Below are 25,188 nucleotides of genomic sequence, written 5' to 3'. Positions count from 1 at the left end.
TCCCACTGAATACTGACAGCAGAGCCAGCCTGCAGTCTTCTTAAACAGCCTGAGGGGATCGCTGTTTCGACGCTTAGTTCCGCACTAAAGGGAATGTAAATGACATCGAGAAATCTAGTTTTCTCTCTGTATGGCGCGATACTTTTGTTTATAATCGTTTATTGATCGTTTTTTTTCTAATGTTTTCTATTTATTTTGTGTGTAGGGAAGCTACGTGAGTTAGCTGCCACACGTTGATGACGTCACTAGTACTCTAATGCCCAGTTTCACAGACGAGGTTTAAGACTATTCCCAGACTAAAATGAAAGTTTGAGCTGTCTTAACTGAAAATAAATTGCCCTGACATATCTTAAAATGTGTCATTGCCATTTGTCTAAAGATGCACACCAGGGATGTTTTTATCCAAGGCATTTTATTTAAAGCGACTTAAATATCCTAATCTAAGGCACAGTCCTGGTTTAAGCTAAACCTTGTCTGTGAAACTGGGCCTAAATGTGCGTGAGGGTTGTTTATACATTTTGCCTTTGAATTTGGGGTGTTTTAGATGATGAAAACACTTCATTCAAATAAAAAATGAAATAGAAAAATGTATTTTTTTTAAACAAGGGTCAATCTACGAAAGGGTCTGACTCTGGACAGTATGTAATATTATTATTACATGTTTTATTTCTGAGCCACATTTGGGCAAGCATGTTTTGAATTTCACATTTATTCTTTCATACAAAATTTACTTGCCAACTGTACAATGTTTAGGCCTACATATGTTTACATTACTGTTTACATGTTTGCTGTTTTATTAATCATAATCGCATGATAATTGTTTTACAGTTTAAATATTGATGAACAAGTATGGCAACATATTTGGTGTGCGTTCTTGATCTGGTATGGTAAACATGGTTTTTGCATTGGAAAAATAAAAGATGACACCCATACATAAACACTGTGCAAACAATGTCCCCTGTGAGCGATGACGTAGCATTGCACACGCTTTCTTTTCCTGTTTCCAGACACTGTTTTCTCAGGCAATATTTATGTGAAGCTCAATATAACACTTGCAGCCCCTTCATCCTCCTATGGTACACGTGAGTTAGACGTTTCCTAACATCACACATGCTCTATGGAGGCCCCGCTCTTACATAAAACCAAACATGGGGTCCGATGAAGCTACGTATGGCTGTGCAAGAAAACTGTAAGACGGTTGTGTGCATCTGTTAAGATCACGGTATGTGTTATCAATTGCATTCTAGGAAGAGGTTTGGGTACACTTTCTTCTCGAGTCAATTTGAAACAGTAACACTGATAGTGTTTACTTTAAAGTAGCGGCAACAAAGCTGTATTTTAAATGCATGAACAAATATGTAAATGTTTGGCTAATCTATTAGTGCAGAACAATGTGTGTCACAGCAAGTACTACTTTGTGGATTATTATAAATCAGAGGAATCACAAAAACATGGGTTATTAAAAGGGCCGTATACGTGTTTTGTCTAAACCTGTACAGTTAACATGTAATATCATGCAGCGCCACATGGGGGTGATAATGAGTGAATGACAAGAACAGGCATTGGAAACCAATATACTCTGCAATTGAGCTTTCGTTGTGATGAATATTTTACTACTCAACATCATGGAATAGACAAAAAGTGTTCTTTTGTAAATTGTGAAGGTATTCTGGCAAGCTTTGCTTTCATGGTGTCCACAACACTGGAGGTGAAGTGTTTACACTAAGGTTGAAACAATGCACGAATGCCATAGTTGTGGAGCAGGAAATCTAATCTAAATGAGTTTTAGCAGGGTTATCTTTAAAGTCACTTTAACCAAACTCCTGCTGGGAAGTTTAACATTCCGCTGTAAAGAGCCACTGGATGTTCACACATGCTTATCCTTCAGCACACGAGAAGAAATGCAGAACCACTTTATCCAATGAAATTCTATGAAATGCTGCACACATTCTGCTCTATGGTACAGAAACATGCTGCTGTGTTTAGTTGAGCTAATGAAGAAAAATCCAACATTCTGTATGATAAATTTGACAAAAAGTACACAAGTTTAAATGATGCATTCAACATGACAAAAAGCCGAATTAACAATGTGAAGGATGTATTCTTTTAATGTGAGTTAAAAAAAGAAAAGAAAAGAACAAATAAAATAAACTAAGATTTAAAAATGACATAATAATACAGTATGGATTGGATAACCTACAAAACCTCTTGCTCAAACAACTACAGTAATAACCATGGGAATCCACTAACACAGCAAAGCGTAGCAACATTAGCGGCATTCCATTGCAAAACTCTATAGATATCTGAGGGAGGTGAAGAAGACAGATCATTTCACAGGTCTCTGTGGTTCTGTTCCAGCTGCAGAAGCGTGTCCTTTTACATAGTATAGACTGAGGAGTTCACAGGAGGGGTCTATTGTTTAAACTTATAGAAACCCAAACCACTAAAACAGGCTGTGTTGTAGTTTAACAAAAGATAAATAACGTGACTTTGGTTGTTAAATCTTCCTCATGCTGTAAAAAAATGTTTAGGTGCAATTGAAAAAACAATGCAAAAAGTCTGTTGTAACATTGTTTTGTATCAATCATATTTAGAGCAGAGCTAAGTTAAATTGGTTCTTTAGTGTGCATATGTGCATACAGTATATGTAGTATGCTTGTGAGGAGTTCATTTTAGTAAAGACTATTCTAGTTCACAAAGGGCTCATTTATTCTGGTTGCTCCATATTTGAGGTTACATCTAGAGATGTTTTGGTCACGCGCACAACACAAAGAACCACAAATGCCACGTGTCCACCACTTTTGCAGCTGCAGTGGCACTCAGCCCTTGTTCTGTTAATGCCTCATTGTGTATTTGTAGAGATGACCAGCACTGGTTGTCACCGTCCCAACGGGCTCGGAGAGCATGCATGCTGTTGCATGCTGCTTCTAACACATGTGGCGGTCTACATGCTGTCTACTGGCATCAACACGTACACAAGACTTCAGCAGATTAGTAACATTCTAAACATTTCTGCCCCTCCTCTGTTTTTTCCCTTAGTGAGGCCCAAAAACTCTGCAAACAAAACGTGTTTGACATACCTGCACTGGGGCACTGCAGATGAATGGGTCCTCTTTTTGTCAACACACACCCTTTCTCGCAGCTCTCCACCTTGGAGGAATTTCTGCTCTTTGTTATCTGGATGTTTAACAGATGCTCTCTGTCTTTAATTATGGCATTTACTATTCTCTCGTGTGACTTTCTGACTACTTTGACTGGAAAATGAGTCGTTATGTGCTTCACTCTGATAATAGTTAACAAGAAAACAAACGGGTCACTGACGCTTTGAATGAAAGTGTTTAATGCTCTTTGGTTAAATTTAAGCAGGAGCTTGTTTTTTATGGGGTTGACTGACGAGAGAAATCCGTGTCATTACATGAATGATCCCGTAGGTAGACAATAGTTTAATTAACGTAATTATTTAGGAGCTTTAATATCGATTTCCAAACAGGTTGAGGCACAAGTTAATGTCAGGCCTCTCAAACAAACAAGTCAATGTTTGGAAAGTGCTTGTGAGCACAGTATTTTACATTTCTGCAGAAAATATTAAGAGACCATTTCAAAATTAGTTTCAGTTTTTCTGAATTTACTATTTATAGGTGTGTTTAGGTAAAATGGTCATTTTTGTTTCATTCTGTGAACTACTAACAATAGTTCTCCCAAATTATAAATATTGTTTCTATTTGCATTTATTTGCAGAAAATGAAAACTGGATAAACAGGTTGTAATAACAGAAACAAAATGCTCTGTGTTTTTTCAGACCTCAAATACTGCTAAGAAAACCAGTTCATATTCACTTTTAAGCAACAAAAGAGTAATATTTCGACATGTATTTAGGCAATGTTTAAACATTATTTTTATGCGACGACCTTGATTTTGATCACAGTCCTCATGTGTCTTGTCATGCTGTCAGTCTTTCACATTGATGTTGGATGACTTTATGTCACTCGTGAGGTTTGATTTTGTTGAAATTCAACAGACACCGGACTGGAATGACCACAATACATCTAGAAATGCTGCTTAATAAAATTTGGGATGGTCTCTTAATCTTTCCGTGGCGATTTATAAAAGTATACCTTATTAAAAATGTTGGCTTGTTTTAGTAGGTTCGTTCAACCCAAGGGTTGGGTTTGTCTGTAACAACCCAGCATTGTTTACAGTTTATTCACACTGTTTAGAAAAACTGTTTACCTAAAGTTTTCTGCAAACAAATTTGGGATTAGGGAAAGTATTTTAACATTTAAAAAATGACACGCTTTGTCAGCGGTGGTTATCACCGTTTACCTAACTTCGTCTTTTTGTATATTTTATGTTAAAATACTGACCACACATTTTTAAGAATATCAGAATGTGGTGGGTGAGCAAATGAGCCCTGAATGTTGCTTTTGTCTGGATGGAGAGATTTGAGGCCACTGAGAAAATAAAATCTCGTCTTTACAATCTCTGCAGACGATGAGTAGAGTACACTAACTGGTTGAGTAGTGTTTGACTGCTTTACTGTTTTAAAAGAGTGCTCAGCTTTGTTGCTTTTTCTGCGTCGCACATACAGTATCAGTGACCCAGTCCAGTGGGTTGGAGTAGGCTGGAGTACAAAAAAAGAATGAATAGTACACTTGTTCGTGGCCTGCCGTCCATGCTGTGTGCCGCGAATTTCTTCAAAGCTTTTGCCAACTTTCCCACTTTGCCTTTATGAGCATCTAATGTAGGCTGTCTGCGACATTTCAGCCTAAGACAGAAGAAAACCGTGCAGCTTACAGCAACGACAGACGTCTGGTCACCGTACATGATGCCAGCTTCAAGAGGACAGGCGGATCTTCAGGTATGCTTAGACATCTAGAGGCCATTGGTATTTCTTCCAGGGCTGATGTAGCATTCTTTCCTTTCTGTCCTCTTCTTCTTGTTGCCGTCTCTTTTGTTGTCCTCACACGGGGGTGCAGAATGTTCTGTGTATTTAGAGAAAGGTGATCATAAGGTCTCTTGAGCTTCTCTATACTGTATGTATCAGCATCACTCAAAGAATCAATTAGTGATGGACTGCAAAGATGTGCTGAACCTTTAATGTACCTGAAGATCAACAAAGCATGCACTTACCAAACTATTACTGGGATTGGAGGATTGTCACAAACCTCTGACAGCCACGGATTCCCAGCGGGAAAAATAGAACTGAGAAAATTGGGAATTCTGAGATCTAGTCTAGTGAAATGTCTGCTGTAGAACAGCTCAGAAAAACAAGTTTGGTTCAGTCTATTTTTCACATCATGAATTTTGTTTAGATGGCCTGTAATCTTATAAGGAACGAGCAGGCGATATCTCATTCTGAACCTTTCAAAGATTTTTTATTACTTATTAATAAAACTTAAACTCTTTAGAAGTGTTTCATTGTCAGTTTAGGAAGGAAGAAAGTGCAGTTTGAAGTTGATCAAATTGCTGTTTGTTTGTTTTGTGTGTGTAAGGTTATATTCACTCACCTTTTGTGCAGACGTTGCTGTTGTAATTGAAGAGTTTGGTTGCAATTTTTTTTTCAAAAATCATGTTTTTTATTATGTTGTGTTTTATTGTGTTAGTTAGCTGTATTTTTTTTAGTTATTATGGCTTAAATCAAAACAAACCAACTGCAGTTTGATTGATATTAATTGAAATGCACAATAAAAAAAAAATGATTTTTTAAATCTCATTTTGGAACCAAACTCTTCGATTAGACACATAAATGAAATTCCACTTCCTAGGGACAAATTCCAGGAGGGTTTGTTTGTCACACAATATTCCTGCTCTTTTTATTTATATGTCTCACATTAATCTGCCAATTATATGCCTGTAAAACAGATTTATTTATTTCTAAATGGCATACCACATCTGCTGACCTATCAGTGTGCATGAGATTTTATAATATAAAACAATTAGATTATTATCAGAAAGAGCTTTATTGCCAAGTATGTTTGCACATACAAGGAATTTGTTTTGGTGACAGGAGCATCCAGAACACAGAAACAGCAACAACAGTACACAGAGACCATAACACAATAGAATACAGTACACAATGATTTAAATAAGGGCCTATGGGTATAAACAATTAAGAAATACATTACAATAAACATAAGATAAAGATATAGAGAGTGTAAAGCTATGTATGTATGTAAATATGTACAAGTAAAAAATAAGAATAAACTAGTACAAGGTATGTGCTATATACAGCAGAATGAATGAAACATAATTTACAGAAAAAGTTGTATAAAAAATAGATAGTGTATTATCTGGAGGATATAATTAATATAGCACTTAATTATTATTGCACAGAGTTATTAATTGCACGGTGTGTAAAAACATTTAACTGTTCAAGAGGTAGATGTCCTGAGGGAAGAAGCTGTTTTTGTGTCTGGTTGTTTTGGTGCTCAGTGCTCTGCAGCATTGTGAAGAGATGATGGCTTGGATGTGAGAGGTCCAGGGTGATATTCTGAGCCCTTTTCCTCACTCTGGATGTATACAGTTCTTGGAGGGTGTGCAGGGGAGCACCAATGATCTTCTCAGCAGTCCGAACCGTCCTCTGTAGTCTGACTTTGTGGCTGACTTTATAATATTTTACAATACTTGCCAGTGGCTGGAAACAGTTATGAAACTGAGGTCTCCTACAGGTCACTGAGTAAGTAGATGGTTTGTATCTTTATTGGAGGACACAGACACATATGCTTGCACATCATGTGCCCAACAAGCTTGTGTCAGCGCTGGGTCTCCTCACTAACCCCTGTCGAATCCGCAGTATTTACAGTGAGTTGGGATTCCATTTCCTCGGGATTAAATACCCCTTGGGCGGTTAGAGTACTGCATGACATCACAGGACTTGTCGATCCTTGTAAAATGATTTCCAGGTGGCGCCAATAGCCAAGCAGGCTGTGCATCGACATATTGCACAATAGCGCTTTGGGCAACCTGAGTTTGAGTGCTGACCTGTGGTCTTTTTGAGACTCCTGTTCTCCTCTCTTTAATTTGTTTGATTTCCTGGCGTCTCTATATTGTCATATTCAATAAAAGGTTAAAGCTTTTTAAGGCTAAAGGAATAAGATTTCCAGATAATGCATTGCCACAGCATTACCAATAGATAATAGAGATATTGCTTGATTTTTAACCTATAGGAATCTAAAAAGTAGTAAAAAAATTATAGCCATTACTGTGCTTCAGTCCCATCAGAAGTTAAATATATCGAAAAGTGCAGAATCAAACACTACAGGTCCAGTGTTTGAAATTTAGCGGCATCTAGTGGTGAAGTTGTGAATTGCAACCAACGGCTCACAACACCCCTCCTTTTTAAAGCTCTACGGTGGCTCACACAGGACTAAGATGTCGTCACATTTTCACTTCTTTGCCAAAAGGAGATAACGTATTTACGAAATGCGCTCTGTTTGTCCGTTTAGGGCTACTGTAGAAACAACACGGTGAATTCCATGCACGGGGACCCGCGGTGTATGTAGATAGAAATAGCTCATTCTAAGGTAATAAAAACATAACGCTTCATTACGTAAGGTCTTTATACACCTCTGAACACATAGTTATGTGTATCATATTGCAGTTCTGTCAACTAATCCTCCAAAAAAATGACACACACACCTTTAAATCCTGTTTTCTCTTTGCTTATGACTACCTGCGTTGCCACTAACTCTTTAATTCTCCACATTCTCTCCAATCCGTACTGTACTGAGCTGAAACATTCAAAGTGTGTTTGTGAAGAACAGGCCGGCGAGCGCAGATTCTGGGAATTGGCTGGTGCTCTTTGACCTGATGGCACCCCCGTGCCACTTCAGCCAGACTCTATAGTGGGCAGTAACACCTGAGCTGGCATTTCTCACAGTAGCGTTACACATTTGAAGGCACGAGTCACGCGTTGAATGTATGCCCTTCATCGCTACATCTTCCTCCTCCTTTTACTGTCAGTTGCTGTTAAATATAAAGGGTACATTTTGCATTCATGTGGAGTTTCCGTGGATGATAAAGTATAGGTACAGATCACACACACAGCCTGCAGGCCTAGATCACGTCCCATAATGCAACAGTCGTGTTACCATAACAATAAAGTATCGTAATGCACTAAGGAATGCTGGCAAATATGAGTGTTTCCAGATGCGAGATGCAAAACAGATTTGCGCAATTATGATGTCATCTACGAAGGGGGTCTGTGTAAATTTCGGCACGGTCACATTGCAGGGAATGCAGCGGCATCACATTTCACCGTCCTGAAATGAAAGTATAATAAAGCTTGCACTTTCTTTGAAACTGTAATGAAAAAACATATGTTTGAAAAGTAGTTTGATAAAGATTAAAGTGAAGGCGGATGTTAAAAGTGATGCAGTCATGAGGTTGACATTTGGGGACAAACATGAGTTGCGTAATGGCATTAAACAGGGTATTTTGTAGTTAGGTTTGTTAGCTATAATAATAACAACACGCTGTTTAATGTTTAACTCTCATCCTGTCTCATCCATTATTACTGTCGTCATCTGTGCTTGGATGTTTGGTTGCTATAGTAACAGACACAGATGTCAAGGGATGCTGCTGTTTTTGTGTTGGTGAACTTTGCTCAATGCCGTTATTCATCCTACCTTATATCAAATACATTTATATATTTCTAATTCTGTGATGCATAGAACACATTTTGAGAAATATTTTTGTGTGGAAGACATTGGTGGCCAATGTCGTCTAGTTACCAATATTCTACAAAATATCTTGTGTTCTGCAAAAGAAAGAAACTTTACAGGTCTGGAGTGGCATAAATAGTGAGTAAATGGGTAAGTGAAAATGAACGTATTTTCTTTGTCTCTTAAACTTGTTCTCCCCTTTAGATAAAAATACTTGTTTTAGAATAAAGCAACTATTGTCTTTTTCAAATTGACATTGTCTGCTGCACATAGCAGACTGTTACCAGTCACAAAATGTACAAAAAAAGAAATTACATAATTTCTGTCTGGACAGTGTTAATGTCACATCGAGTCAGAACTATTTCACAGAACCAACCCATAGTTTCTCTAGCATAATGATCAAAGGTACTTTTGTTTAGGGGAAATTATACTTTATAAAATATGGAGAAGTCATGCTATCCAGCTGGCAATTTTCTTTTATTCAGAGATAATCTAATTGTATGAAATTGCATTGGGAGTGAGGAGCTTAGTTTTGGAGCGCACACTCCATTGTGTAACACACATTAACTCTATGACATAACTGCTGCAAAGTGTTTTTTAAGAATGACTGCTTCAACATGTGAAAGACATTGAGGCCACAATTCTCAAACTTATTTGCACATTATTTGAGAAGTGCAGTATGATCCGTCTCCTGCTGGGTATCGTGATTACGCATTTTCACTGGCTTGTTGCGTGTTTTCAGAACACACTTTTCTTTTGCAACCCAGCTTTCCATTCCACTGGAATCCAACCTGACAGTCGCTGACTGACGTGTTTATCCAAGTCAGTTAGTTTCTCAATCTTCGTAGCTGTAAGGCAGTTATGGGAATATTTTGACTTGTGTCAGTGAGATGCATACGCAGTAAAATATGAGTATTGTGGCTCTTGAGGTCACAATGTGTCTCATTGAAGACCGAGAAGGTTCTTAGGGGTCAGAGCTGTCAGAATGAGATATGCAGCATACACATTACCCCGCCTGACCGTGTATTTACCTGTGAAAACTGATCATTGAGCCCCTTTCACAGGAGCTTCTTATAGTGAGAGACCTCACGTGCAGCATGTTGCACCAGGACGAGAATACATCAGTCATCAGCCAACTTTTTTATAGTAGGGTTAAAAAGTAACAGTCGAAAGGAAATCGAAGCTTTGAAACCCCTGACGTCTGTTTGTTTAAAGTTATACTGACACTGCATGTAAGTATATGACTGACCAAAGCTTAACAGGATGAAGAAAATGAAACACATTGCTTTTCTTGATTTAGTGTCTCTGTGGCAGCATTGTTATTGCTTTGTGGTTTTGACATAGAATATAACTCAGTGGTTTGCTTTGAAATCATACTGTTATAAGGTGTCCCAATAAAGAAATTAAGGAGGATTTAATCACGCTTAAAAGTGAATGTCAATGCATTAGATGCCAAATCAAAAAGTGGTGCATTAAAGAAAAATAGCAGACCTTTTAAAGCAAACAAATAAAAGCAAAAATAAAATACATAAAGCAAACATTGACAATTACTTTAGCCGTTATTAAAATCTTTTGTGTAGTAATATTTTGGAGCCAATCCAAATAGTTTTTAGAAAAAAATGTTTTTTTATTTTTATTATTAAACACGTCTCTCGCCATGAACACGGCCATATAAGCTGACGTTAAAAAAAGAAAATAAAAAATAATTTGTAGCCATTTACCTGGGCCTTGACTCAGTAAGCAAGCGTTGTACAGTACATCTACTGTACATGTGGGTTTTTTTTCCTCGCCAAGCCTGAGCTTTGGTGTATACTTTAAATACAGCTGCAGAAAAATTAAGAGACCATTTCAAATAGATTTAAAGTTTTTCTGAATTCACTATTTATAGGTATGTGTTTAGGTAAAATGATCATTTTTGTTTAGTTCTCTGAACTACTAACAATATTTCTGCCATATTTCAAATGAAAATATTGTTTCCATTTCTATGGCAGAAAATGAAAACCGAAGAAACAGGTCAAAATAACAGAAAAGATGCTCTGCATTTTTTCAGACTGTAACGTCAAACATCTAAATTTTAGGAACTCCATTACTGGAGACAGTGAATCTCTGGCCACTGTCTGAGTCACAAATCTCATTTATACAAAACCAGATATTTGTTTATTTTTGTAGTTCTTTCATGTTGTCTTGTTTTCCTTGATTCCCTGGTCTGACGTATCTTGTTCTGATTGGTTTATTGTTTCATTGTCATCAGGTCTGTCGTTGTTAGAGGTTTGGCCTTGTGTCTCTTGCTTTCAGTTGGTTTTCGTGTGTTTTGGCTCTTTTGTTATTTTGTTACTTTGTTTATATCCATTAAAATCTTCAACGTTACACAGACCTCAAATACTGTAAAGAAAACAAGTTCATATTCACTTTTAAGCAACTGTAAAATATGTACATGAAAAAAATATGTGATTACCTTGATTTTTATCACAGTTTTCATGTCTTGACATGCTGTCAGTCTTTCACATTGCTGTTGAATGATTTTGTTGAAATTCAACAGACACTGGACTGGAATGACCACAATACATGTAGAAATGCTGATTAAATCACATATTGGAATGGCGTCTTCATTTTTTCCGCATCTGTATTTGAAAGAAAAGCAAAGACATCCAAAGTTAGACCACACTTTTGGCTACGACTGTATATAAACTGCAAGGAAATAACTCCAGAAGTCTACAAAAAACTGACCAAAGGGCCAAAAGTAAAAGGAATGGCAAAAATGTAATCAAAGTAGCAAAAGAAGAGTGACGTTATGAGAAAATGTGCATGTAGCATCATTTGTGTCTAATGCAATTACATGCATATACATACATGTGCACATATATCATACTGCACATCAAGTCACACATGCCTGGATTAATGCTTCGGCCCATCAGATTTTATTTTCACACCGCAGTGCCCACGTACAGGTCCCCTTGTCGTTCAGGATTCCCGTGTGTTGGACTCACACATGGTACTGCTGGGTCGTGTGTTTGGTCACGGCTCGACACTCACAGCGTGATTGATCGCTCGTGGATCACCAGTCGGTTTAAGTTTCTTTATCCTGACACGTCTGCGCGCTCCTCCTTGGTTGAGATTCTCTGAGGGAAAGATGGAAGGAAACGCAGCGTTCTTCGGTGGGAGAAACCAGCGGGGGATCTGCGACGAAAAACAGGAAAGCCCCGGAGGAAAAAGTCATGCTGAGATGTCATACGTGCTGGGAAAACATGGTGCTGCTTGTTAACCCTCTTAAACTACCCCAAAACCTTTACTGGCTTTTAAATCACTGTCACTGTGAGCTTTCTTGTCGGCTATGATGATGTCTTAGAAGATAGCCTGTAGACAGCAGACAGCGAAGCAGCTCAGTTACATTGAAACACTTTTTCTAGTTGAATGTCTTTAGATTCATGAGTGATTATGCGCCCTGTGTTTTAGATTATGGATTCCAAACCTCTCCTTCTTCCCGCTCACTGTTTAAGCAGACTGTTGGCCAATGTGTTTTCACTTAAGAACGTGCCGCACTACACATTAAGCCGAGTCGTTCAGCTTTCAGAGAGGCATGGCTGTAAAACACGGCGTTGGACTGATCCACAGTAGTATATTACGGGTGTGGATTTGATACCTCAGCCATTTGTTAGACCCTCTGTGACACAAACCACCAGGAGACCAGCTGGTTTATGGTGTACTGATTGAAACCAGCTCCGTGTGCACACAAGGCAAAATAACTGAGGAAGGTGTCAAATATTTCATTGTGGATGCGTCACGTTCAGGACTGCTTAGATGCTGTTTTTAACCGTTGGACCACAACGTGTTTTAGTGTGGAACTGCAACACCTTGCTCCTGCAGCGAGCAGCGATGTCCAAGAAAAGTGACATAGATGGCGAGGGTCATGACCTTGGGATTCAACTTACTGCAGTGAATTTCCCAAGCAAAAGAAAGCTGTAACTCAGATTCTTCTGTGACAGGAGCTGTTGTTTGGATATGGTTCAGCATAGCAAAGGCGTGTTTTTCTGTTTGTCATTTTTTGGCATTCGTCCACTCTGTTGTCAATGGATGTGATGGCAGCAGAGATGTTTGATGTAGTCTGAGATTGTTTATATAGTCTCTGTTTGACCTGTTCAGAGACCTTCCTGTCCATGAAAACATGCACGTCTCTTTGATGGATATACACACAATTCCGTTCTTTCTAATGGCTTTGAATGTTTTAGCTTTCCGCTTGCATTTTCTCATTCTGAACATCAGGCAAAAATGGTTTGATTGTTTTATTTTGACAAATAGAATGTGCGTTTCACAGTCACTGAAATAACTTGATAGAGACGCAATTCAGTGTTTGCGTGCATTTTAAAATGAAAAACGCAATGACAAACGCATCCATTTGTGTCTGACAGCTATCACATAACAACAAGAATTCCAAATAAAATAAAAGATCTCCGTTATTTATCTTACATTGTGACAGATTTACTGGAAAACGACTGTAATTTTACCTTTTGCAAATATACACTTGAAGTCAGTGAATAACTCCAAGCGGAAATAATCATAATAAGTTATGCTTTGCACTAAATGTTTTAGCTCTGCATGCCAACATGTGTCCAATTTTTTCTCCAGAGGAATTTATTTGGTCTAAAGTTGCTCTTTCAAACTCAATTAGATTTTTTTGGGGGGTGGTTTCATGGTTCTCCTGCATGTTTCTCTGTGAGGAGCGAGGTAGATTTGACTGGTTTCTCAGCAGGACGGAGGCCTACAAGCACCCCAGTGGAAGTCTTTGAGAAACTGCATGGCCTTCAGAGCTCGATGACTCATCAGGGTCCTATAAATCTCAAGTCAGCGTCCCAGAGAGCCCATTCACAAACACACACGCACGATAAAAAAATCTAAATGTGTTTTCAGGCACGCCTTTAGCCGTTTGACAAACTTGGTGTATTGTGCTGTAATGTGATGGTCTTTTGTGCCGGGGTTAAACTCGCTCAGTTTCCCTGTGTACATGTAGCTGTTTGCTACCTCACTGACCAGAGAGGAATTTGTATTCACATTTTTGGCCGTTTCAACTCTATCCAGAATGAAAGACATTCCGGTCCACATGACTAAACCGGTCAGGCGTTCCGGGGCTTTCCAGAGCCACCGCTGTTGTATCCAGGCTGTAATGTGTTTTATGTGCTTTGCCCTGCCCATGCCAACCACACCCCTTCATAGATGCCACAATTCACTCATACACTAACTTTAGAGTGTATTAGTTGCAAGACACGATTAAAGAGCACTGATGTAATGACATGGTAATATGTTGTACGGTATAAATCACGAGTCACCATGAGGTCAGTGTGATGGGACAAAATCTCTGCAGTGTAACCATCTGTCATTCAGTATGAGCCATCTGATTATAGACCAGTTGATATAAATGAAAAGGCAATGGATATTGTTAATAAAGGGAAAAATGATTTGGTCGGGTTGGTATCTTATCTTATCTTATCTTATCTTATCTTATCACACCCTTGTTGCTGGGATAGCATGCATTTATTTTTAATTTTATTTTACTTTTTCATTCGTTCGTTCGTTCATTATTTTCCTCATTCTATTCTACTCTATTATTATTCTATTGTGTTCTATTGTATTTTATTCAACTCAAATTTCATTAATTACTTCATTCATTGTTTTTATTTTATTTTATTAATTCATTAATTCATTAATTCGTTAATTTATTAATTTGTTAATTTATTAATTTGTTAGTTTAGTTTAGTTAAAACAAACTAAACTGTAATGTAATGTAATGTAATTTTTTATTTTATTTAAAAAATATATATATTACACGTTGGTTTATGTGCTTGAATCGGACAGCCGCCATTGTTCACACCGGTTAGCAACTTACATTTTAAAGCACACGACGGCTTCAAAATTCACATGACCTCTCGCATGAGCTCTGACTGTGTGTAATTTATGTTGTAGATCAAAGTGTTACAGTCTCATCGAGTAATGGAAACCACAGACTTTATTCTTGTCATAAAACAAGCCAGTTTTTAAAAACCACATTGGAAAATCTCAGGGGAAATCATGGAGAATTTACCTGCCAGTTTAGACTGTACGTATATCTCCACTTAACAGCTTTATGTGTATGTGGTCGTTACCTCTGAGTTTTCTGTTTCAGTTTTAAAGTGCATTAATGGCATAACTATCCCCTAGAAGAGACAGAGAAACGAAAAGAAAAACATGCTGTTGAATTGTACACAACAAGGACCAAGTGTTGGGAAAGTACCATTTTATGTGAAACTACATCCTGCTGCAGTTTGTCTGAGATCATGTTTTCACGAGAAGGGAAAACAGTAGGAGCTCAGGGGAGGTATGGATTAAGCGAGGGAGGAATATAGAGTGAAACAGATTGATAAGATGCTGGAAAACCAAACACAGACCTCCACCCTGTTCACCCACTCCACACATCCTCTGGACCTCCAGATACACGTGTATCAACACTCTAACCTCTTTATTATTGTTTCCAGTACAGATATGAACAGAGAGAGAGAGAGGCCTCATCCCAGACACTGGCTAAGATAAACTGTTTATCAAAGGACAGAGCAGACAGTGTGCATGTGGTTATTTTGAACTGAATTTTTTTAAGAATATGAATGTGTGTGTGTCACTGTCCCCTGCAGTTAAGGCTGAACATCATGACCCAGTTTGAATAAAGTGACATCCCATTTGTCCAGTTCTGTGTCCCTGTTTCCCAGTAAAGTCCATGGAAAGAGAAACACACATTTCAAAACTCCCGCGATGTACTCGCTTTCACTCATCAGAGCAGCATATGTGATTATTTATGCGTCCTTGTTGTGCCACTGCTGGAAATGTAAAGGATGTCTGGTGGGTCCATGGGAAAGAGAAGGCAAGAATTTTGTCCTGAAGCATAGTGTCATAAACATTTCCTGTTCTCTCTTTTGATTTTAAACACACACACCAGGGTCAAGGTCAGTGATGATTTTTGTGTAAATTCTTGTTATGAACATGTTATCGCTCGACCATCAAATTGAGATTGCAGAGAAATAACTTAAAAGACTTTTGGAGTTTTAATTCAAAAGTTGTGGGTTTGATTTACAGGCATCACGCATACTGTCTGTAGTGATGATGTAATGAAGAGAAGTGAATTGTGCAGGACACATGCCACTTGGAGACGGAGTGTCTTAGGGATTCACCTTCATGTGTAGAAAAAGAGAAAATGAGTAACTCCGAGTTTAAACGGTCTATCTTTGTAACCAGAGGCTTGTGTGGTGTCTCTCTGTCTGCTGTGTGCTCGATGAGCCACAACCTCAAATCCAGTTTACTGTTTTTCTACTCTCTATTTCTGTACCTAAATCCTCTTTTTCTCAGTCTCCCTTTAGCCACATCCGCATGACAGATTCAAACGAAGTCAACCACACGGTTAATTCACGATCCCCTTCCTCTGCCTGTGTGAAACATCACACTAAAATCCCCACATACACACTTTTACTGTACACTAGCAGTGGCAGGAAGTAAATGCAGGTAAAATTCTGTTTGTGAGCGAGTTAGTCAATGTAACCGCTGTGAGTAACAGTTTGGCAGTGTCATTTTTGAGGTCTGGTAACATTTGGTAGAGTCTTAAAGGAACAGCTGTTACAGTATCTGCAGACGTGTATAGACGTGCTGTCAGCTATAAACTTTTTATTAGTTTATACAGGCTAAAACTGTTCATGTGAAGTCCATAAAACATTCTCTCAATGGAGAAGAAACAACCGTTTAAGTGTCAGACATATATTTACACCGGTCAATGTGGCTAGTAGTGTTACAGTCGAAATTCATTTTGACAACCGATATGATATGTTTTAGCTTTAGTGCTTGACATTCTGAATTGTAAAAGCAATAATATTGTCCAAAATCATAAAGCTTTCTGTGAATAGTGAAAAGATGTGCAGTTTTGTGCAATTCTGTTTGCGGCCACTAGTTGGCGACACACTTCAATTTCCTAATCAAATTATTAAAGGTCCAGTATGTAATTTTTTTTGAGGATTCATTGTCAGAACTGCAATATAATACACATAACTATGTGTTCAGAGGTGTTTAAAGACCGTATATAATGAAGCGCTATGTTTTTATTACCTACGAATGAGCTGTTTCTATCTACATACATAGCGGGTCCCCTTACATGGAATTCATAATGTTGTTTCTACAGTAGCCCTAAACGGACAAACTGCTCCACAGAGCACGTTTCGTAAATACGTTATCTCCTTTGCCGAAGAATCGAAAATGTGACGAAATGTTTGTCTTGTGTCAGTTGCTGTAGTGCTTCAAAAGGCAGGGGTGGAGTGAGCCGTTGGTTGCAATTCGCAACCTCACCACTAGATGCCGCTAAAATCTCCTAAAAATCTCCTTTAATAAATGAAAGGAGTACAATGTTATCTGGCCATTCAAATGTATTGACATTGTATTGTGTTGCGATTTAATGGAGGCGAGATATGAGTATGTGTATGAGTGTGAGAGGTCACAGGGTTCCTTATGTATCCCAACTGCTACAGGATTGGTGGGCGGGGAAAAGGGGTGTGTCCAAACACCTCCTCTCCTCTTTCTCGTTCCCCTTTTTTATAAGAAGTGAAGATGTTCCAGTGTTTATAGCAACTGTCAATATAAACATGCCATGACCGTTTCGAAATTGAAACACCCCACAACACGCCTCGCGGTTAACTTCAAACTAAGAAAAAATGTGTTAGTGCAGAGATACAGAAACACTGTCAGTGATAAAAGGCTTAGTTTTATTGGTTTATACAAAATAAAACCTCCATGTGGAGTCCATAAACACTCTCTCACAAAGCAGCTATTCTCCTAATGGAGCAAGTAACAACCATTTCAGTGTCAGATATTTACCCCAGTTGAGGTGACGGATGATGGGTTGGTTATCTGTTTAAAGGCCTTTATAAACATACACAATTATGCACATACAGTAATTGCACTTAAAGGCGGGGTAACCGATTTCCGAATTACGCTTTAGACAACTGAGTAGGGCCGTGTACCAAAACAACCTTGTAGCCAATCTGCATTAAGGTGCACAGCGCACAGGACGGACATTAGCCGAGCCGAGTGCTGACGAAAGCGACAGATGGGGGTAGGGGTGTGTTTGTTTTGGTGATTTGAACATCAACAATCGGACACCCCACCTTTAAGTATGTGCAGATATCTTTATTGTTTCACTATGAAAATAAATTGTCCAAGCTATAAAAACGTATTTGATTTCATCAGATTTTTATTTTTGCGCTTTTTACAATTTTGCACATTTTAGGGGTAGACACATAAGAAAAACATTAGAGATTAAAAAGGACAAAGGGAATTTATAAAATATATGGGATCAGGATTGGAAATGTGTTATATTAACTTACATAGATAACGTGGAAATGTTGACTGTCTCAGATTGTAATGAAATATTTTCAAATGTTTGTCATTCTTTGCGTGAATTTGTTTTAATTATATACATGTCCTTTTCACTTTGGGCCCTACAGTTGTCAGGAAACTTAACTGTACTGTATCTATCATTCCCAGAATGCCCCGACAACCCGTCAACACATTCCTTAACCTATATTCACTCTGTAATTGGCTAGGAAGTTATTGTACCCTGTCCTGATTGGCTGACCCCTGAAAGATCTTGTGCAACATATATCTTTACCAACTCTGTGTACATGGATCTGTTGCCATGGCAACAGCAATGTAAATGTTGCTGTGCAGCAGGTGACATGACAGATGAATACGTAATTGCACGTGTTGATTGATTTTGTAATTTGTTACAGAACCTACAGATCATCAATCATTCTAAAATGATCTATTATAATAATGTTTTTATTTCTCATGTTTGATGGATGTGTGTTCATCAAAATGTAATATAGAGTAAAAAAACACACTTAAGTGGTTATCAAGTCGAGTCGAGTCATTTTCTTTATTTAGTCAAGCGAGTCACAAGTCCTTAAATTTGCGACTCGAGTCAAGTCATGTGACTCGAGTCCCCCATCTCTGGGAGTCTAGCAGCTCAATTATTGTTTGACTTAAAGTTGCGTAGACTGTAGCTCAGAAATCTGAGGGGGCCTGTATCAAAGTATTCAGGCATGTTTGAGCAAAATCCACATGCATGTAAGGTGTGTACCTGTAAAATCACACACTATCTTTCTCATCATCTTTCTTGTTTGCGCACCTAAGGCAGGTGCAGGAGTTTCATTCATTTAATTATGAGATGTAGTTGGTACACACATTAGAGTACAAGAAGGTGCAGCATGAGAATTTATCATGAAAATACTGTAATGCCCCGAGGGGCAGGTGGCAGTACAGAAGGGTTTGTTTTAAACCGTTCGGCATAGACTGTGATCTCCGTCCACAAACACTGCACCCTAATAAAAAAATAAAATCATTCTCAAGTCAAAACTGGAATTTCTTGCATGATATTGAATTACATGTTTTTATCATAGGTGTTTCATTTAAATAAATAATTAAAACATTTCATTTAATTATTAAATGTTTTTATGTTATATATATTTTTCTCCAATATTGTATGATGCTGTTGCTAGCTTTTGTTATTTGTAAAAATCAAAGTCATTGGATATAAATAAATATAATACAGTATATAAATAAACTATTCCAGAATGAATGAAAGACTGGAAACACGGAGCTAGATGTCACTCAGGGGGCCAGCGCTGTGACCATTTCCTGACTTCTAAATTATACTTCAGTCTACCCCCACGGACTAAAGATCTGTGAGTCTTGGTCAGTTTCCCACTACATAAATATACTGTGTCCAATCTGGATGTCTCCAGTATATTCTGTCATTTAAGAGTTTCATGAGAGACCATAATTAATCAAATTAGAAACTTAAAAATGTCAATGTATTGAGTAAATGATGACAGAATTTTCAGTTTTTCCCTTTTCCTTTAAATACTGTGTTGAATGGTTGAATGGCATGCAGACCTAATGTCTTCAGCCCTAGTGCAGAATTATATATTTTTCTTAGCATATAAGACATTTTTTTCATCATTCTCTGTGATAAATGTGCTCTCATAACATGCTCAGGGGTCCGCACAGATCCTCCCTCCTGACCCGCACGTGTTTCGAGATCAGAGGTGGACAGTAACGAAGTAAATTTGCCTGAGTACTGTACTTAAGTACACTTTTTGAGTATCTGTACTTTACTTGAGTATTATTTTTTCTGAGTACTTGTACTTTAACTTGACTACATTTGAAAGACAAATATCATACTTTTTACTCCACTACATTTATAAAAAGGTCCAAAAGTAGAAAATGGTTTCTATGCAGCGGGGTTTCCTGTGTGCGCAATTTATCTGGCTTGCGATCTGCCAGGACCTTTTACTGTTGCCAAGTATTTCAGTTTTTCTAAGCTCGCGTTTTTCCGGCAAGCTTTGAATGGCCATTTGGCAGATTTTTTTAACGCAAATCTGGCAACTCTGGGATCTTCCCCGCTAAACTAATGTAAACGTAGGCGCTGCTACATCGTTGATAGCGCTCTGAAAAGACAAATAGAACATTAAAAGAGGAAAAGGGCACATGTTAAAGTGTGGTGTAATCATCTGTGGGTTACGATCAGTCAAAGATCGTTGAAACATTGTCATGAAAATGATCGGCATAACGGCTAAACGGTAAATAAGCATCACATACACCTTGAGCTACACGTGCGTGTTAACTTCTGATCTGCTGCTGTATCATTTAAAGCGATTTGTGAATGAATGATATTTTTACTGAAGTAACTATAGTTGAAGTATTCCTGTTGAAATAAAAACAATAGAACCCTGACCAAAATACAACATAAAATGTAATGGATTTAATGGTTATAAATGGGAATTGTACTATGGATACTATGTTGTCTACTTGTATGTGATGGATTCTATTGCTGGGATGGTAAATCCTATTGGAATAAAACCCACTACAAAGAGGAATTTAATTTAAAAATCTCATTCTAATTAAAAAATTCATTGTTTTTTTTCAGCAGGGATGGTATTTGCATTAAAACCACAGTATCCACAAATTTACCATTTTCTAAATATAGGAACCATACTCCAATTAATAATCTTTAGTAAAACCACAGCAACTAAACATACCATAGTTTCATTATATTCATTATTATACTAGCTATAGTTTATGTTTGTAGTTAAATTATGGTAATAAGTCCAACAAACACATGGCTTCTACACTTTACTATTTACAAGAACCTTACTACTTACTGGTAAATTGCTGCTAAAACTGGTAAAGGGAATATACAAAATAAAAGAACACTGCTCATAAATACATATAGGCCTAGGGGGCTAATGAGGATAATTAGGCTAAATGATCATACAGGATTATATCTAAACTAAACATATGTGTGCTAAACATATAAAGCTCTTAAAGGAGTTGCTCACTGCAAAATTTGCCCCCATTGACTTTCCATAGTAGGAATAAAAACGACTATGGAAAGTTAATGGGGGCAAATTTTGAAGTGAACTACTCCTTTAATACCACTGATTCTGTGAGCTACTCAGTGTATTCAGTAGGTTGCTTCAGAGGCACAAGGTATACGACAATAAAACAATGCACAACTGACATAAAGGAAATTTACTTTTAATACTTGAGTACTTTTAAAAGCACGTACTTCTGTACTTTTACTCAAGTAAGAATCTGTCTTTACAACTTTTACTTGTAGTGGAGTAATATTTGACCAGTAGTATCTGTACTTTCACTCAAGTAAGGAAGTTGTGTACTTCGTCCACCTCTGTTCGAGATGTTGTAAAAGAGTAAAAGAAAAACAGAGCAGAAAAAGATATTTGTTTGAGCGAACCCTCCTTGACCGTTCCCATTTGCTATTGGACACGAGGGCAGCCAATGAACGCACGGGGAGGTGGACTTCCTGTGGACCGACTGCACGGGCCCCTCATGTAAAATATTCCTGACCTCTCCCATGGTGTTTATTTTAAAAGGAAAAAAAGGAAAGCGTTATGGATAACGTGAGCCTTCGCATGTGGTATTTGGAAGCATGCCCGGTCTTCATGCCGGGCTGGGATTGGCTGGGAAGATTCATGGCTCCCTAAGTGTTTTTTTTAAAAGAAGCCATCCATATCTCACATGTATGTTAGGATGGAGGCGTGGACAGTCTTAAGGACAACATGTTTCAGAGGAACATTTTGTTCTTCTGTAGATAAGAGGCATCATTTGAGGGACGTATGCACATGCTTTAGCTTCAGATCATGTGTCTAGGGTCCTTACGTAAGTGTAATCTCTCCCACGATCAACATGCATGTCTCTGTCGGGTCCTGTAGAGGGTGATAAGCAAGTGTTACAAGAGTCAAATATGAGAAGTGTATATCACAAAACACCGGATTTGGCGCATAAGTGTTGAAATGATTTTGAGATCTGATAGAAAGTAAATGTTTCAAGCAGCCGTTAGATAGCAGATACCATATCAGCAAGAGAGGATGTGGTTTATGACTTAAATGGTTTAGGGGGTCATGAACACAGATACAAATATGTTGCATTGCATATTTGGCACTAAAATAGGCTACATAGTTTTATTACTGTATGTATTGTTGGAGAAAAAATATTAACTGCACACTTGCACTTTTGGCTTTCATACAGGCTATTATTAGTTGGCAAGAAAAAACAAAACGAGAAGGGAAAAAGATTTCTAGCGCCCCCTGATGTTTTTTATACATCGGCGCACACTGAAGAAAACTTTATTGTGAAATGCTGCCCTCTACTGGCAAGAAAGCTAACTACAAATGTGAATATGTAAATATACAGTGTGGATGTATGTGTATGCTTTTGTTATCGTTTCATTTTTTTGTGAATATTATAAAATATGTAATAGTGTATGGATGTTTAGTATAAAGGATGAAAATGTAGGTGATGAACTTTTTATAGAGGATTAAAAATCTCAACATTCTTTACATTTAAACCCATTTCACTTTGCATTTCTTTATTTGAGCTAAAATGTGTTGCTGAAGAAAGTTATTTGTCAGGCAAATTGAACAAATAGAGAATATAAATGATTCACTATACTGAAAATGTGACTGAATACATTTTTATAAAATAACAGTAGGCTAATACTACCATATAAAAATAGCACTGTAGACCCCATAAGTGATTTCAGAAATGCTTGCAAATGAAATGTAAATCTTGTAATGTCCTGGAAGTTGCTTTGGATGCAACGATCTGCCTTTTGCTAATGTCAACATGTTTCGAGTCTCACCATCCCTACAGTGAATAAAAATTTGGAACTCAAGTCACCTTTTTATACAGTTTTTTTTTAAACAGTACAGTACAGTTTTTCTTTTTTTTTACCAGCTTAGCACCAAAAGGTTTAGTGTAGCAGAGCCTTTCCCTTTGAAGAAGTGGTCCAGTGACTCTCAATACAAACAATCAGACAATCTCTCCTCACACGGTTTATTTTCTGGTTCACTTTTGTTTATACAACTAGCAGCCTACACTGGTAACCTCACAGAAATGTTTTTTCAAGCTCTCAGGCAACAGTCAATGTCTTTGTGGTTCAGCCCGCAGGAACGCTCAACGTGAATCACTATGCCACTAAGAAGAGTGTAGCAGAGAGCATGCTGGACGTGGCGCTGTTGATGGCAAACGCTTCTCAGCTGAAGGCCGTTCTGGAGCAGGGCCCTGAGTTCAAGTATTACCTCACTGTCATCATTCTCATCGCTGCTTCGCTCTTCTTCCAAGTGCTCGCTGGGGCGCTCTTCGTCAACATGGGTGAGCTCGAAATAGAATCATGATCATAATGAGCACAACAAATAGCATACAATCGCGTTTTCCTCTTTCAGCACGCAAAAACCTCAATGACGTGGCCAATCAGAGGAAGCTGGACATAATGAATAATGTGGCCACTGGGCTGGTGTTTCTTACTGTCTTCATCAACATTTTCATCACGGCGTTCGGTGTGCAGAAAACAGGTCTCTATCCTAAGCAGTAAACTGTCTCAAGCAACATACAGGTGAGGTGACTTGACATGGTTATAAGAACACTGTGCAAATAATGTGGAATACATGTGCAATAGAATGAAAAATAAACCAAAACTGTAATTTTTTTGTCAATATTTTGATTATTGGTTTCAGGATCTCCAGAACAATAGCGGTTGTAAAAGTCCAGAACATTCTGAAGGACATCTCGAGAGACTTCCTTCTATTTGTTATATTAAATTAGACACATGTGATTTTAGTATTTATTTTACATTACATTACATTGTATTTGTTTTAAAGATGTTTTGGGACGTTCTACCAGAAACATACATAATCTGTCCTTGAACTGGTACAGTGAATGTTTCATCCAAAAAATGTGTCAAACTGACTGATGTTTGATTTCTGTGAGTTGTTCTGTAAAGGAATATGTCATTCATTAAGATCTCAGATATTTTGTCTTTACTAAAAACACTTTTGAAAATCACAAATCCCGTCCTTGTCCTTCTCCTCAGCCAAATTGGACCTACAGCTTTCATAGTGTTCAAATTTGATTTAGAAAAAACCCAATCAATAGCAAGTTTAAGTTGTTATCATTCATATCAATTGATTAAAAACATGAAATTATACATACATACATTCTACCAATAAATACTACTTTACAACTGTCCCCTTGTTTTTGGTCAGTCCTGTCACATTTACATAAAACTCAACATAAAATGTGTGCAATACACCTTTGGTTTGACTCCGAGGAAAAGACACATCATTTGACTGAGGTGAAGCTGACACTGATCAAGGGTGAGCTCTGTCATTGAATTGTATGATTTTAAGCTGGTTTTTGTATGGTTTTTTTAGGAGGACGAGCTTACGTGTCAGGCACTGTCACGGTAAATGTATGTTTCTGGTAGAATGTCCCCTTTAATAAAATTAACTATGAATGAGATAACGTTTACCAAGTTGGATGTCTAAATATAAATAAAATAACATTACTTCATTATCTTAGCTATTTAGTGTAGATTCTCTTCTCTGACTAAAAATAAAGGTTTATTCTGAAACATTATTGTGTCCAATTTACTATATTTAAATGATATCTGACACCTCATGTTGTAATTTAAGCATATGTTATTAAACTTAAACAAGGCTATAGACTTGCTGGATTTGTATGCCGATTTATTTATTGGAAAATCTCTACTGTCCTCTAGTGGAAGATACATGCATTACAGGTAAAATGAAATATGCATATATTAAATAACTATATTAAATAAATCAATAATATTAAATATAATCTACATCATGCAAAGAAAAAAAGACAGTTTAATTCAAGTAATTTAAATAGTGATGTAAATGTTTCCTTACAATGTGAAATGGCTTTCATTAAGAGTTATGGCATATTTTTTGAATCAAAGAATGTATCATTGACTACAGTTAAAGAAAAGAGACTCGTTATTGTGAGTGCTGTAAGGGGCACTGTTTTCAGGCACAAAAACAGTAATACAAGTCAAAGCCCAAATTACACCCAGAGGACCAATGCTGAAGGAGGCGTCACAGCTTCACCGAAGACCTCACGCATATCTGCAATACAGCTGTTA

At 37.6% G+C, this 25,188-nt stretch overlaps 1 protein-coding gene across 1 annotated transcript; it reads left to right on the top strand.

Annotated features, from left to right (window-relative positions):
- The first annotated feature begins 4,604 nt into the window (after positions 1-4,604).
- ninj2 (ninjurin 2) lies at positions 4,605-24,722 on the top strand. Its single transcript, XM_057324353.1, has 4 exons — positions 4,605-4,858; positions 23,186-23,396; positions 23,468-23,637; positions 23,759-24,722. The coding sequence occupies exons 1-3, from the start codon at positions 4,823-4,825 to the stop codon at positions 23,614-23,616; spliced, it is 396 nt and encodes a 131-aa protein (XP_057180336.1). The 5' UTR covers positions 4,605-4,822; the 3' UTR covers positions 23,617-23,637; positions 23,759-24,722.
- The last annotated feature ends 466 nt before the right edge of the window (positions 24,723-25,188 follow it).

Source organism: Triplophysa rosa, linkage group LG24 (assembly GCF_024868665.1).
Source record: "Triplophysa rosa linkage group LG24, Trosa_1v2, whole genome shotgun sequence".
Classification (NCBI taxonomy): Eukaryota; Metazoa; Chordata; class Actinopteri; order Cypriniformes; family Nemacheilidae; genus Triplophysa; species Triplophysa rosa.
Note: the sequence above shows the minus strand (reverse complement) of the source record. Positions and strands in the feature narration are given on the sequence as shown.